This window comes from Apodemus sylvaticus, chromosome 13 (assembly GCF_947179515.1).
Source record: "Apodemus sylvaticus chromosome 13, mApoSyl1.1, whole genome shotgun sequence".
In the NCBI taxonomy this organism is placed as follows: domain Eukaryota; kingdom Metazoa; phylum Chordata; class Mammalia; order Rodentia; family Muridae; genus Apodemus; species Apodemus sylvaticus.
The window spans coordinates 72807425-72824761 of NC_067484.1; the positions used below are offsets into that span (position 1 = coordinate 72807425).

The window sequence follows — 17337 nt, forward strand, 5'->3', positions numbered from 1 at the left end:
CAAACTTATTTTCTTACATACAATGTCCCTATATCTTCAATATTATGAGTAGTCATGTTAAAGAAATATAGACAGTTGATTAACTTTCTTTGCTGGTAGCTACAGGATTCTCATTGGTTAGCTCTCCACCAGGATGTTCTTACCCAGGATCTCCACTGTTAGCTTTCTCTTACACATTTCAAGTATTTATTTGTATATTCAATTCTTACAAGAATCTTTCCTTGATTATTCATTTAAAATTACAACCTATGCTCTTTTGGTATCCATAAAAATGGCCACTTTTTTTTAATTTACACATTTATTTCACTGGCTGTCTTCTGCTAAAATATACTGTTCTTTTTGTTTTTTAAATATCAGTATAAGTCTATTTGTTTTTCTTTTTTTCTTTTTATAATTTTTTTATTTTCAATATTCTTTGTTTACATTCAAAATGATTTTCATTTCCCGGGTCCCCCCTCCCCATAAGTTCGCTAAGCCCTCTTCCCTCCACCCATTCTCCTATCACCCCCCTCCTACTTCTCTGTCCTGGTACTCCCCTACAATACTGGAACAAGCTTTTTCAGGACCAGAGACCTCTCTTTCCTCCATCTTGGGAGTCATTTGATATGCGAATTGTGTCTTGGATATTCAGAGTTTCTGAGCTAATATCCACTTATCAGTGACTGTATTCCAAGTGTGTTCTTTTGTAATTGAGTTACCTCACCTAGGATGATATTTTCCAGATCCAACCATTTGCCTAAGAATTTCATGAATTCATTGTTTTAATTGCTGGGTACTATTCCATTGTGTAAATATACCACATTTCTTAAGGAAGAATCCTTCTTCCATCTTGTTTTGCAATTTACTGCTGCATTATCTAGTGCTCATAGCACCTGGTGCATCACAAAGTTCAAGAAACATTTAGGAAAGGAGCACTGAGTGTCTATACAGTTTACATTTCCCCAAATATACCTTATAATTAGTGCCATATCAAGACAATACAAGACCTCAAAAGACTCATTTTACTCCAAATTTCCAGCTTCTGAGTAAGCTTAATCTGTAGAGTCTTGTCTTCTCTAAGGTCAGAGGAAGAATGAACTTGACAATTATCTTTACTTCCACTCTAGCCTAGACTTACATGTTCCCAATACCATTTTTCATTACCAGTTCATCTGATAAAGAGCCTGGGACACTTCCCACCTCGGGGAGAAGGAGGACTATGGTCAGAGGGGAGGTGTATTTGTGCAACCTCTCCAACCTGCTTATATTGGTCTTCCTTTCTAACTCTTCCCACTGATCATGGGAATTCCAGCATGACCCATCAGCCAGGGCAATAGAAAGCAATGGGCAGCACAGATGAGACTTTACTGTGTACTTAACTAAAAGTTATGTCTGTGTCTGTTTGATTAATACTTGGGTGAAATTGTCCCTTGCTTGGTGTCATGACCAGTGTCACTCAGATCCTTCAGTTTCAGTGTAGGTAGTTATTTTCATGAATGAATATACTGTCTTTAAAGAAACTATACTGGAAGTTTCTATTTTAGGTTACCAAACTTATTTTCTTAAGTACAATGTTCCTGTATCTTCCATAATAGTGAGTATTTACATTAAAAAAATGTAGACAATTGACTATCGTTCTTTGGTGATAGCTGCAGAACTCTTATTGGGTAGCTTCCTTTGGTGATAGCTACAAGACTTTGTGCTGCTACATTGTAGATGATTTACAAATTGTATTGAGCTTTGACAGAGTGAACTTTCTAGGTTATTTTTTAAGGAACTATATAAAATTATCAAAGAAGCTTTTTAAAAAATTAAAAAGTAGCAACATAGCCATTCCATGAAGCAATCATGGTATGCATGGACTGGAACTAAAGTCAGAGAATGTGCTGTTACAAGCATTAAACGACATGTTTTAAATTGTAACTTTTTTCAGTGCTGGGAATCAAACCCAGTGCTTTACCTAAGCTAGGAAAGTTATGTGTTGCCAAGTTATATTCTCAGCTCCAAGTAATGGTATCTACAAGCCACACAGACATGTCAGGCTTACCTGATTATTCAAAAAAGCTCTCTAAGAGATGCTTCTTCTTTAGAAGCTATTAGTTTTAGATCCTCAAACGTGATTGTGTGCGTGTGTGTGTGTGTGTGTGTGTGTGTGTGTGTGTGTATGTGAGAGAGAGAGAGAGAGAGAGAGAGAGAGAGGGAGGGAGAGAGAGAGAGACTGTGGTGTACAAACAAATGTACAATGAAAAGTAGATCACTCTGTTTTTTAACTTGTTAAAACATTAAACTACAATTTAACCATTTTTTTCTTCAGGCTGTAAAAATATCAGAAACCTATATTCCTAAGAGCTATTCAAACAGGCATCAATTCCTTGGACAGCCTGTCAGGGCGCAGCATTCTCTTTGAAAAGCTCACTGCCTTCTGTGAGCAAACCGGTGTATGCTAGAACACAGGGGTGTTGATGGGGCAGATAGTAAGCCTGCACCCGTGAGCCAACCTGCTTCCTGATCTGCTGGCGTCCTGTTGTATGTGCAGTTATAGCCAACTCGGTAGGGAAAGCTTTCTAAATTATGCCATGTTTACCTAGTTAAAAAAAAATGGCAGTACAATTACTATTTGGAAATCTAACTGGTTCTTCAAAAGGCTTTATGAGATTTCTCTACCATTTACTTTTGCAGTTTACCTTGCAAAAGTCTATTCTGCATTCCCAGAACTGACTATTCACAGTCAGAAAACTGGAAACTTTAGATAGTTAACACAAAGCAAAAAGTCCTAAATCAATACATGTTAGATCTTAAGAGAAAAAGTAAATTAAACTAAAGAACTCTACCAGAAATGATGTTCTTTCCGAGGCCAAATCCCTCAACTAATAGCACTTACTTAAGTCAGACAGAGAGATTGTAAGATCTGATTAAAGAGGTTAATATTTTTATTATCAACAGTTGATTGGTGATAAAATGGTTAATTCCATTTTTTCAGTGCTGGGGATTGAAACCATAGCCTTTTACCAGCTAGACGTGCATTAAAGTAGACAGGAAGCAAGCCTGTGAGTCGACTCAGAGCGCCAGATTAGTGCTCAGCCTTTCTTGTTTGGTGATTTTTTTTTCCAGAGCAAGAAGCAGAAGGTAGAACTCTTGTTTATACGACGTCCACACATTCACTACACCTGTCACATGCCATTAGGAGAAGGCCTGCATTTAGCCACCCACATTTAAAAGTACTTATCTTTCTCTGATAACACATTCGCTTGTGGTAAAAACGCATAATGACTGAATTAGTCCAACATGAAGTAGTGTGTATTTCTAATGTCAAGACAGCCGTAGTCTGAGTGTACGGTATAATTTATATTCCTCTCTCTACGGGAGCTCCCGGAGAGTTGTTTACAGGAATAGGTGCCCGTGGAGCTGCCAGGAGCTGCACGTACAGTAGCAGTTCACTCATTGGTTGTTCATAATTAGCTTCCATTTTGGCTTAAATAGAAGCACAACACATATTTGCCAGTACCAAAGCCTGCAAGTGGGAAAACATTGTTATGCTCCTGGGATAAGCATGTGGGACGTTTTGAGGTATTAATATATTTCATCTGAATTATGCCAATAGGGCTGTCTCAGAAAATAATGAAAACCTGGCAAATGTTGAAAGAAAATAAATTCTTAACAGCATCTGGGCTCTGAAAATAGAATTTGAATAAGGACAGAAGTGCAAATATAAAATATGGATGTACATAGTTTAATTAACTAAGCTTATGAATAGATCAGGTGATTGGTATCAGACAGAAATACACTTTTATTCAGCCCATTGCCACATTGGTCTCTTCTAGACTTTTAATCCCATTTTTGGGGGATTGGCATGGCAGGTAACAAGACATACGTTACATTGTAGCATGTTTATCAAGCACTAAAACTTCATATAACATATACTGAGACCTAAGCTTTTTTTCTCCACTGAAGAGAAATTGAGAAGGTGCTAGAAACTTTATAGGCAACTTCAGAATGCTAGTCAATTTTTCCCTTTGTCTGGGGCATAAATCAATATTTTCCAGCCTGGAATTTTGTTTTGAACATGTACATTTCTTAGAAAATGATGACTATTTACTTAAGCAGGATATAACTATAATTTTTCTTTGTTAATTCACTTACAAAACAAATCCTCTCTTATTAATAGCATTGGGTGAAGGTTTCAAGAACAAGAGCAAGTGGGTAGCTTTTCCTATTTTTATTTCCTGAGATATGACAGATGGTGCGACATAAACACTTGCTCTCTCAAAGGATGTAATTTGGAAAGGCTTCCATTAAAATCAGAACCATGCACCAGAGAATAACTGACCTTGGATGTAACCACCCTTACAACGCACAACCAGAAAGGCTCATCCTGCCCCTCTCCTCCCAACTGCATGGTTGCTAGGCACCTCCCTCGGCTGACATAAAGTCTCTGGATTATCAATGTGAGAATTTTTGGTACAATTTTATATTTTTGACATCATTAATGGGTCCCATTGGGGTTATGCATGATTTCTTATTCAAAGTAACAAATTCAGAACTTCTACCGTCTAGCCCTTAAGCCTCAGGAAACAATAACCCTCTCCTTAGTCATCTCAGAGAAAGACGGTGGGTAATTGGGAGTCTCTCTCTCTCACACACACACACACACACACACACACACACACACACACAGAGAGAGAGAGAGAGAGAGAGAGAGAGAGAGAGAGAGAGAGAGAGAGAAGCACACATGTACCACTAAAAGAGCCAATCCTAAACTCTTCACACAGCCATGCCTTGATTTCTCCTTGGAAATACTGACCGGGCCCAATGCCTGATCCTACCCTTACTAATGTCTTCCACATCTTGAGCATCTGCTTTCTTTCCTGTATCATTTTACAGCACATCTTATAATGATGTGTCATGTCCGTGCTCCCTAGAACCGGTGAGTACCTTCCTTCCCTGGGTCCTCCTTGGTGCCGTCTGGCAGCTGCACTGGGTCATGAGGCCATAAAATGCTGCTTTCGTGCACAGCCGTGCTCTCTGCTGCGCAGTAAGCATTCTCCCCAGTCTCTCACGTCGGCTTCATCCTCCACCCGTTCTATAAGTGGGCGAATTCCTCTCTATCTACGTGGTCATGGAGGAACACAGCCCCAATTGATGACGGTTTTTTATCTGTGGTCAAGGAGAGTGGTTGGAATTGTGGAAAATCCTGAAAATAGGTTTTAGGTGATTTCTGTATTGGTCTCACTTTAAAAATGGTGAATATTCATTTTGTAATTAAGTTGTTTTCTGGGTTTGAAAGCCTGCCAGTGGCTTTTGGTCTATGTTATCTGCTTCCTGTGCCCTGGGTCACGGTGATCACCGTGGTTTTTTTTTTTTTCTTAGTCTCTGTGCTAAAATTGGATATTGCCTTCTCCACTCTAAAGCAATATTCTAGTGCACTTCCTTCAGGTCAAGAAATTATATAAGTAAATATATGTTTATACATCATTTGAACCTTGCATTTTGAATATTAATATATTGCCCTCACTCTTGTTCAAAAATATTACAAAGCTGCCCAGCCTTTATGATAGTAATCCCATATATTTCCCCCAGCACTTCAGAATCTACAGAGCACCATTTTCCCCTCTGAGCTCCCAAAATAGTCTCCTGAGGTAAGCAGCTGTCTCTGCTACTTTCATCTCTTTCCATTACAGCAAATGACTCCTTTCCTGCTGAGCTGCTCAAGCCACAGGATGGGAGGATCAATCACTCGATCTCTCAGCCCCATCTTTCCCCCATTATACATACTCTAGGGCAATATGCATGTCTGTAATAATAACAACAACAACAATAATAATAGAATTCGGGTTACCATTGTAAGTTGACAGTATCTACTAATGAGCCCATTTATTATCAAGGATAATACACTACATAGTATTTTCAAAATGATATCTGAACTGATTTAAGAGTGGGTCAACTATTTTCTCCAAGAATCAGCTATTTATAGTTTTGTGATTAAAAGGCAGGAAATAGTATTGACAATAGCTTTCTGACTTCACTGCTTTCTAAATCTTTTCCTTTCAAATTCATTTGTTATATGTCAAGATATTTATAAACACAGCCTTGGTTTCAAAATATTACCCTGATTCAATGCCTTTGTTGAATCACCATTCCTAGTACTTTTATATTCCTTAGCAATACAGCTTCTTTTAAAGCACTTTTTATTTTTAATTATCTGCTTATGTGTGTATATAGTGTGTGTGTGTGTGTGTGTGTGTGTGCGTGTTCATGCGAGGACATATATAATCATTTGTAATATATGCACCCCGCCTGTCTAAATCCATCTGTATTTATGTCCCAAGGACTCCACACCCCAGCTGTCTAGAATGTCAAAGTAACAGACAGCTTCGGGACTGGCCAAGCACTGCCACCGCTCTAGGAATCTGTCCTTCCTGTGCCCACTGAGAGAGCACGGACACGTCTCTATGGAACTTGCATTTCCCTTCATTACAGAGTTGAAACGTCCCTCTTTCTTTCTTACTTTCTTTTTTCTTTCTTTCTTTCTTTCGTTCTTTCTTTCTTTCTTTCTTTCTTTTCTTTCTTTCTTTTTTTTTTTTTTTGAGACAGGGTTTCTCTGTATAGCCCTGGCTGTCCTGGAACTCACTCTGTAGACCAGGCTGGCCTCGAACTCAGAAATCTGCCTGCCTGTGCCTCCCAGAGTGCTGGGATTACAGGCGTGCGCCACCAGCGCCCAATGTCCCTCTTTCTAATGGACCTCCAACCAAAGTTAGTGCTCTGCCTCTGAACCCCTGAGCCCTTGGCTCAGATAAATATAGAAACTGTCACAGGGAATCTTAATTTACTTCTTTTGTAGCCCATGAAATCTTTGAAGAGCACAACACACTGTGTTTATGCCTGTGTCTAGCAGAGTCTATTAGACAGTTAATACCCAGTGTTCCTTTTATCAGTGAATGAATCAGTCCTTCCACAATGACTGTTCTGTCTGCCGAAAGAACGAACCATTCTCTTGGCTCTTATGTCCCTGAGAGGATGTAGTTTGTGTGCAGTCATAAAAAAGGGTTCTGAGAGAACATAATTTTCTCTATTTTTGATTGTACTATTCTAGGGTTGTTCAACTCTTGGGGAACTGTTTTGACCAACTCATTTCCTGCCCATGTTTAGTGTTTCATAGTAAACGACTATCCCATTGTTCATTACTTTTTTTTCCTTATGGGCAATCTTTATTATCTTTTCTCATTTTTCTCTTAATTGTCTAGTCAGTTACCCAGTAATTATTGATGATAAGCAGATGATCGTATCTGGCACATCTAAATTCAGTCTTGAACATGTGTAAGCATGAAGGAAATACAGGAGGGCAAATAGGAACATATGAATTATCATAGGAGGAAAAAGAATACATGATATAAGTGGGAGGGAAGGACCCAAGAAGCATGGTCAGAAAATAGTTCTAAGGGAAGCAAAGCCCACGAAAATGAACCCACACGCTGCCTCCAATTAACTGCATAGTACAACTGTCTCATGCTCTTCTCCCAAGATACAAACCTTGCCTTATTAGCCTACAGCAGAGGCAATGAGCCACTTAATCCAAACTCATTCTTTTTTTAAAAAAATAAAGATTTACTTATTTTTGTATTTATGAGTACTGTATCTCCATATACACCTGCATGCCAGTAGAGGGCATCAAGTCACATTATAGATAGTTACGAGCCACCATGTGGTTGTTGGGAACTGAACTCCGGACCTCTGGAAGAGCAGCCAGTGCCCTTAACCACTGAGCCATCTCTCCAGCCCCCAAACTCATTCTTAATGCTAAGGACCAAATGTCTGTGTTGACTCAAATATTCATATAATGATATCTTTACTTCACCCAAGGTGACAGATTTAGGAAGTGGGGTCTTTGCTGTGGGATCAGTCCATCATGGAGAACCCTACATGAATAGAGTTAGCACCTATAGAAGAGGCTCAGGAAAAACATCAAGCCTGTTGCCCTGGGAAGACAAACACACCATCTGGCACTATCTAACAGAAAGCAGGACCCTTGCCAGGAAACTAATCAACCAATTTCCTGATCTCAGACAGTTAAGCTTTCAGAACAGGGAGAAATAAGTATCTGTTGCTTGTAAGCAACCCTGTCTAAAATATTTTGTTACGGCATGAAATGAATGATGTCACTTAGCAACAGGATCCTCCATTAACTTGGGACAGCAATATGTCTAGTTATCAGGGACACTGCTGGAGTCCCTGAGTATAGAAGCTGGGACTACATACGGTCAATGTTATGCAAGCAGAAGTGATAGGTAGGTTTCATGCCTACCTGCCTATAAGAAGGAGTACTTTTTTTTCCTCTTTTGTTTGTTTGTGATGGTCTTCTTTCCTTCTTGTATAGAACTCAGACATGATGACTGATTTCCAACTTAGACTGTGAGACAAGAATTGAGTCCCTGAGATCAACAGCACTCACGTGGCCATAGTTGTAGAAGTGCTTAATATTGGTTAGATTTAGACTCTGGAATGAAGATATTGTCCTATACTTGTCTAAGACATAGCTACTTTAAAAAAGGATTTGTGTGTGCTTTATACATGCACACTGTATCTACATCATCCCTCCCACATCCTTCTTCCTTCTCCACTTCCTGCTGTGTCTCACACCCATCACAGATCCATAAGTATTATTGACAACATGAACATAAAACCTACTGAGTTCATTTAGCACTGCATATATTTACACAGGCCCAGAACTGACCTCTTGGGATGTGGCCATGCCCAGGAGATCATCCCTGGAGGAAAATGACTCTCCTTCTTTCAGCAGCCACTGAACACCTGAAGCCCTTCATCTAGGGGTGAGACCATGTGGAGACTCCCTGTCCACACCTGGCAGGACAGCTGGCGATGTCCCAATGTCAGCCTTACTCAGACAACAATATCACTGAGATTTCATTTCCTGTTATGTCTTGGGAACACTGTGAAGCAGGTGTCCTGGGCCTCTGGATGCTACGTCATAGTGACTTTAAGTTTTCTGAACTATATGTTACTCAGTTTTAGAAGCCTTATGATATAGAATAAGAATGCACGGCATAATGTAAACACGTAACAGGGAGATAAGTATCTAATTCTGTGTTATTATTGTACTTATAAAAAATAAAATTGTGAGAAAAATTTTCTTAATTTACCAGAAAAACTGCCTCACTAAAAAACAAAATTATAAATGTGTATGAAATGGAGAGAGAGAAGAGACATCCAGGCATCTAAAGTAAAATTACAAAATACGCATATGAACATGGAAACAGAGAAGGGCTATGTGGGTGCCATGCCTAACCATGTGTATTTTGACTTTTGCTTTCTACAGTGAGGAAGAGATGAAGTTGAAGTTTTAGACAGTGACACGGTGTGGTTTAAACAATGACAGGCGAGGATGAGGCATGAGCGCCGCTGCACAGAGGAAGACCTTCTCTCAAAACAAAAAGAAAGACAAAATAAAAAAAGCAAACATGTGAGCCAAGTTATTTTTACAATAAGAGAATATATTGGCTTATCTGTGCTGATTTTTAAAGGGGACATCCAATACATTTTGGCTTTGAAATATCTGAGCTCCTATTCCTGAGCCACGAGAATGAACTACAGGGCTGGGGAAAGACTTGAACTTTTTGGTTCTTAGCAAAATGAGAATGTTAAAAGCTAATATTAAAGTTCCTATGAGAGCTAAAATTCTGGGGACTTTCAGCATATATTTGCTTCAAAGAATGCTGTACTTTATCTAACTCCTCTCTGTAGTAAAGTATTAAAATCAGTCAATTATGTTCTCTGTCTACTTCTAAGGAAGAAGGTTGTCTATAAATGCAGTTGCTATAGAAGAAGACATTCACTAACTCCAGACACTTCCTCTGTGTTTCCGCAATGCCTTTTGCACATATGATATGTGCACAGCACTCCTTAAGACAGCAGTGCTCAACCTTCCTAATGCTGAGACCCTTTAAATATCTCCATGTTGTGGTGACCCTCCAACTATAAAACTGTTTTTGTTGCTACTTCATCACTGTAAGTTTACTACTGTTATGAATCATGGTGTAAATTTTTTGGAGATAGAGGATTAACTTCTGTTCGCTGAAGAGATGGATGAATGGCATGCTAAAAGACTCGTCTTTCCTGTGACGATTCAAGTTTCATTTCTTTTATCCTAGAGTTAGTTGAACTGCTGCATAATTGTCGGCCACCAACTTTAGGAGCACTGGATTCATATATTCAAGCTGTTTTATTTCTGGTTAGGTTATCACTATCTTAATTTAGTTATAAAAAGGACTGGATGTTGCATGCTAGCGTGGATCAAAAGCTTTTGTTTTGTCTGTGAATTGAGGGCTCTACACAGGGTGTCTTCAGCTCAGCCTGGGAGATGAGGCAAGAGGGGGAGGCATTAGCATGGTCTACTTCAAGGGTGACTGGAAGACTCTTCTTGGAAAATCCAGATAGGCAGTGCCCAGGATAACTTAATTAATGAACGCCATATGTCTTCAGACAGACCATTTCTTATCATTGTCTTTTTCAGTTCTAGTTCTCTACAAGAAATATTGTAGCATGCTAAGGTCAGGGTCAGCTTCTCTTCGAGACCTGGCTAACTGTCAGGAGGAAGACAACATTCAGCCTGACTGTTGGGACCACAGCTGAATCTACAGAAGCATCTTCTCTAGCTTCACTGCGTCCCTTCTATAAACTGTCTAACTACCACGGGGAATGCAGACACAGCCTGAGAAGCAGTGCTTTCCCCAGTTTTGGAGAGGACCAGAAATAAATCTATTTTTCCACTTTATATATTTTATGTCATTTTTCTCGTGATATAGCTGAATGGCCAGACTATTTTGGCTGTGAGCTCTAGTAACAGGTGAGGCTGACCTACTTTCTTTATCCTGTGCACTATGTAAATGAATCATCCTCTCTCCTCACACACCCTCCTAAGGAAAAGCAGAGAAAGTCAGGAAGGGCCAGTGGCTTTAACTGCAACCACACACCCTGCTGTGTTGTCCCCTGCCTGTACCCTACAGGCTGACTTTCCACTCCTGCTGGTCTCCCAGCTGTGACCCAACAGGTATTCTGACACCAGTGTCTACAGTCCATATCACTAACCCCCCCCCCCAGGAAAGACAAAAGGTGATCCAAGTAACATTTATATAGTCCCCAGTCATTCCAAGACCCAAGGCCAAGCTATTTGATGGCCACATTAAAACATGTATAAATAGAGACATTGGGAGTTGAAGTAAAATCAGGTCATTAGGTAAAAATAGATTTCAGTAAAGGTAAAATGTCAGCATCAGAGCATACCGCAGTACCCTGGGGTTCCACACACTGTCTTCATGAGCACTTGATGTTCCACGATTTTTGAAAGTCCAAAATCAGCTAGAAGTACAAGAGAAGAAGTTAGTGCACCGAGACTCAGCTTTTGTATGTACCCTTGCTTTTCAAAAAACAAGACAAATGTAACTGTTGTCTTCTGATACAGTGCTGGGGTGGATGTGGGTGGAAACAAGTCGCTACAGAAGAATCTAAAAAAGGTAGTAATTGAAGCTTTTCTTTAACTTGGAAAAAAGTCACTACCCACAAATACATTTACAGATAATTTATAATGCTTGATTTTTCTCTAAATCTCAAAAATATTAACTTTTTTTTATTTTCTTTGTTACTGATTTTCTTAGTAATTGTAACTGTGATGTTAATAGTAAAAATTCCTGAGATTGACATCACAGTAACTCCCAAAGACATTATATATAGGCTTAGTGATATAAGACGGTATCTTTAATGCACAGGTGAAATAAAAAAGATTTTCATAGATGCCATGGAAATAAAAAGAAATATCGAAAGCTTATTTTGATAGAAAATAAATAACATCAGTTCCTAATGGTTGACAGATAATAGTCTATGGTCATATAATGAGTAAAACATTTCAGGGGAGTCTGAATTATTTTTATTCATTCCTCTGCATATTTTTTTATTTTTTTTTAATTTTTTTTAATTTTATTCGATATATTTTTTATTTACATTTCAAATGATTTCCCATTCCTCTGCATATTACCTAAGTAAAATATTATCCAAGTTGCCACAACGCTGACCTATTGCTGAATGACCTCCCTTCAAAACTCTCAGAAAGCTGCTCGAGGCCATTCTTCAAGAGAGGCAGCTGCAGAGTGGATGCCATTTTAGACTTCAAAGATTAACACCCACATTTCTACAGGGTCCCTGACCACATCACCATCACTGACCTCAACAGGCAGCTTTTCAGAAAGAACGGTTTTCTTGAACAAATTAGTATCTATCCATCCATCTAAAGAGATTTCTTTAAGGATCACACCTTTGAAAGTGATGTCAAAGGAAATGGAGACCCCCTGCTGACCACTGTCTTTCAGGAGTGATTACCAGAACCAGCTGGCTGCCCGGCAGGCTTTCCAGAATCCTTTCCTAGATTCTTGCTCTCACACACATACTCACAGCCTGAACTCTTCCCTAGCAGAACAACTTAATTTTCAGAGGTGTTAACACCTGTAAATCCAGTGGAGAAGCAAGAGGAGAGCAACACCCCTCAATGGCTTTTATAGAGATTCTGCTGAGGAGAGCTCACCCCTTACAATTGTCTTTGGAAACGAAAATTTGTTTCATCAAGTATATGGGATAAAAAAAATGTAATGTATTTTTCCCCTAAAGGGCTGCTTTCAATGGGCAGATAAGAATTGCCCGTCCGCACTGCCATCATCGCCCCCAGACGGACAGGACAGGCAGCTCCAGGTACACTGAGATATTCTGAGTTTAACATCACTTGGGACACAGACCACCAGGCTTCTGCCTGCGCCCAAGACCTGGGAAGCTCTGAGGTTCATCTGTGTGCCAGCCCTGATGTGGGTCATTTGCCCTGCAGAGTAATCCACACTTCAAGGAGCTCCCCACCTCCATCTTCGCTCCAGATGGACAGAATAGGCAGTTCCAGGTACACAGAGATAGCCCCAGTTTAACATCATTTTGGGACACAGACCTCCAGGCTTCTGCCTGCGCCCAAGACCTAGGCAGCTCTACAGTTCACCTGTGTGCCAGCCCTGATGTGGGTCATTTGCCCTGCAGAATAATCGGCACTTGGAGGGGCTCCCTGCCGCTGCCGTCTATGCTCTACAGGACAGACAGCTCCAGGTACACAGAGACAACCCTAAGTATAACATTGCTTGGGACAAGGCACACCCGGATCCAACTGCAACCAAGAGTAGGGCAGCCCATCAGCAATCTGTACCAGGGGAAACCCAGTCATCTAGAGGAGCAGAAATAGTCTTACAGGCTTACAGGAGGTTCAAGCACCAGACAGTGACAACAGGACCAACTAACGCCAGAGATAACCAGATGGCAAAAGGCAAATGTAAGAATGTTACTAACAGAAATCAAGGCAATATGGCAGCATCCGAACCCTATTCTCTGACAACAGCAAGTCCTGGATACCCCAATACACCAGAAAAACAAAGATTTGGATTTAAAATCACTGGTCATGATGCTGTTATAGGAGCACAAGAAGGACATAAATAAATCTCTTAGAGAAATACAGGAGAAAATGGATCAAAAGGGAAACACAAAAATCATTTAAAGAAATTCAGGAGAATATGGGTCAACAGATAGAAGTCAATAAAGAGGAAATACAAAAATCACTTAAAGAAATACAGGAGAACTTGGGACAACAGGCAGAAGTCATGAAAGAGGGAACACAAAAATCTCGTAAAGAATTACGGGAAAATACAAACAAACAAGTGAAGGAACTGGGCAAAGCTATCCAGGATCTAAAAACAGAAGTAGAAACAACTAAGAAATCACAAAGGGAGACAACTTTGCAGATAGAAAACCTTGAGAAGGAATCAGGGGCCATAGATGCAAATATCAACAACAGAATACAAGAGATAGAAGAAAGAATCTCAGATGCCAAAGATACCATAGAAACCATGGACTCAACAGTCAAAGAAAATGCAAAATGCAAAAAGCTTGTAACCCAAAACATCCAGGAAATCCAGGACACAATGAGAAGACCAAACCTAAGGATTATAGCTATAGATGAGAGTGAAGATTTACAACTTAAAGGGCCAGCAAATATCTTCAATAAAATTATGGGAGAAAACTTCCCTAATTTAAAGAGAGAGATGCTCATGAACATACAAGAAGCCTACAGAAACCCAAACAGACTACACCAGAGCAGAAATACCTGCCATCACATAATAATCAAACCACCAAATATACTAAACAAAGAAAGAATATTAAAAACAGTAAGAGAAAAAGGCCAAGTAACATATAAATGAAGACCTATCAGAATTACACCAGACTTCTCACCAGAGACCATAAAAGCTAGAAGATCCTGGTCATATCTCATGCAGATCTCAAGAGAACACAAATGCCAGACAAGACTATTATACACAGCAAAACTCTCAATCACCATAGATGGAGAAACCAAGATATTCTATGATAAAACCAAATTTACACAATATCTTTCCACAAACCCAGCCCTACAAAGGATAATAGGTGGAAAACACCAATACAAGGACAGAAACTACACCCTGGAAAAAGCAATATAGTAATCTTCTTTCATCAAACCCCAAAAAAGATAACCACTCAAGCATAAAAATAACATCAAAAATAACAGTAAGTAATAATCACTATTCCTTAATATCTCTTAACATCAATGGACTCAATTCCCCAATAAAAAGACTTAGACTAAGAGACTAAGGTCCTGGTTACATAAACAGGACCCTACATTTTGCTGCATACAGAAAACACACCTCAGTGTCAATGACAAACACTACCTCAGAGTAAAAAACTGGAAAATAATTTTACAAGCCAATGGTCTCGGCAAACGAGCCGGAGTAGCCATTCTAATATCAGATAAAATTGGCTTTCAAACTAAAGCCATCAAAAGGGACACAGAAAGCCACTTCTTATTGGTAAAAGGAAAAAAAATCTACCAAGAAGAATTCTGAATATCTATGCTCCAAATGCAAGGGCACCCTCATTCATAAAAGAAACTTTACTAAAGCTCAAAACACACATTGCACCTAACACAATAATTGTAGATGACTTCAACACTCCACTCTCCTCAACAGAAACTAAACAGGGACACAGTGAAACTAATCGAAGCTTTGGACCAATTGGATTTAACAGATATATATAGAACATTTCACCCTAAAGCAAAAGAATATACCTTTTTCTCAGCATCTCATGGTACCTTCTTCTCCAAAATCGATCATAAACTGGTCACAAGACAGACCTCAACAGATATACGAAGATCAAACTAATCCCATGCCTCCTATCAGATCACAATGGAGTAAGAGTGGATTTCAATAGCAACAAAAACAACAGAAAGCCTACATACACATGGAAGCTGAATAATACTCTACTCAATGATACCTTGGTCAAGAAAGAAATAAAGAAAGAAATCAAAGACTCCCTAGAATTTAATGAAAATGAAGGCACAACATACCCAAATTTATGGGACACAATGAAAGCAGTGCTAAGAGGAAAACTCATAGTCCTGAGTGCCTCCAAAAAGAAACTGGAGAGAGCATCCACTAGCAGCTTAATGACACACCTTAAAGTCCTGGAACAAAAAGAAGCTAATTCACCCAAGTGGAGTAGAAGACAGGAAATCATCAAACTCAGGGCTAAAATCAATCAAGTAGAAACAAAGAGAACCATACAAAGAATCAACAAAACCAGGAGCTGGTTCTTTAAGAAAACCAACAAGATAGATAAACCCTTAGCCAAACTAATCAGAGGGCACAGAGACAGTATCCAAATTAACAAAATTAGAAATGAAAAGGGAGATATAACAACAGAAACTGAGGAAATTAAAAAAATCATCAGATCCTACTACAAAAACCTATACTCAACACAACTGGAGAATCTGGAGGAAATGAACAATTTCCTAGACAGATACCAAATACCAAAATTAAATCAGGATCAAATAGATAATCTAAACAGTCCCATAAACCATAAAGAAATAGAAGTGGTCATTGAAAGTCTTCCAACCAAAAAAAGCATAGGACCAGATGGTTTTAGTGCAGAATTCTATTAGACCTTCAAAGAAGACCTAACACCAATACTCTTTAAACTATTCCACAAAATAGAAACAGAAGGAATACTACCCAACTCATTCTATGAAGCCACAATTACGCTGATATCAAAACCACACAAAGATCCAACAAAGAAAGAGAACTTCAGACCAAATTCCCTAATAAATATTGATGCAAAAATACTGAATAAAATTCTTGCCAACCGAATCTAAGAACACATCAAAAGAATCATTCATCATGATCAAGTAGGTTTCATCCCAGGGATGCAGGGATGGTTCAATATATGGAAATCCATCAATACAATCCACTACATAAACAAACTCAAAGAAAAAACCCACATGGTCATTTCATTAGATGCTGAAAAAGCTTTTGACAAAATTCAGAATCCTTTCATGCTAAAAGTCTTGGAAAGAAACAGGAATTCAAGGCCCATACCTAAGCATAGTAAAAGCAATATCAGCAAACAGGTGGCCAACATCAAACTAAATGGAGAGAAACTTGAAGCAATCCCACTAAAATCAGGGACTAGACAAGGCTGCCCCCTCTCTCCATACCTTTTCAATATAGTACTTGACATTCTAGCTAGAGCAATTAGACAACATAAGGAGGTCAAAGGGATACTAATTGGAAAGGAAGAAGTCAAACTATCACTATTTGCAGATGATATGATAGCATACTGAAGTGACCCAAAAAAACTCCACCAGAGAACTTCTACAGCTGATAAACAACTTCAGCAAAGTGGCTGGTTATAAAATCAACTCAAGCAAATCAGTAGCCTTCCTATACTCAAAGGATAATCAGGCTGAGAAAGAAATTAGAGAAATGACACCCTTTACAATGACCACAAACAATATAAGGCATCTTGGTGTAACTCTAACCAAACAAGTGAAAGATCTGTATGACAAGAACTTCATGTCTCTGAAGAAGGAAATTGAAGATCTCAGAAAATGGAAAAAATCTTCCATGATCATGGATTGGCATTATTGGCATGGAATAATATAGTAAAAATGGCCATCTTGCCAAAAGCAATCTACAGATTCAATGCAATCCCCATCAAAATCCCAACTCAGTTCTTTATAGTTAGAAAGAGCAATTCTCAAATTCATCTGGAATAACAAAAATCCCAGGATAGCTAAAACTCATTTCAACAGCAAAAGAACTTCTGGGGGAATCAGTATCCCGGACCTCAAGCAATACTACAGAGCAATAGTGTTAAAAACTGCATGGTATTGCTACAGTGACAGGCAGGTAAATCAATGGAATAGAATTGAAGACCCAGAAATGAACCCACACACCTATGGTC

At 39.1% G+C, this 17337-nt stretch overlaps 1 protein-coding gene across 4 annotated transcripts in view; it reads right to left on the reverse strand.

Annotated features, from left to right (window-relative positions):
* Positions 1-17337, reverse strand: part of Camk4 (calcium/calmodulin dependent protein kinase IV) — a 235520-nt gene that overhangs the window by 26550 nt on the left and 191633 nt on the right. For all 4 annotated transcript variants that reach the window (XM_052155453.1, XM_052155454.1, XM_052155455.1 and 1 more), the window contains exon 7: positions 11275-11349. In XM_052155453.1, coding sequence (XP_052011413.1) covers positions 11275-11349 — 75 coding nt within the window. The remainder of the gene's footprint in view (positions 1-11274; positions 11350-17337) is intronic.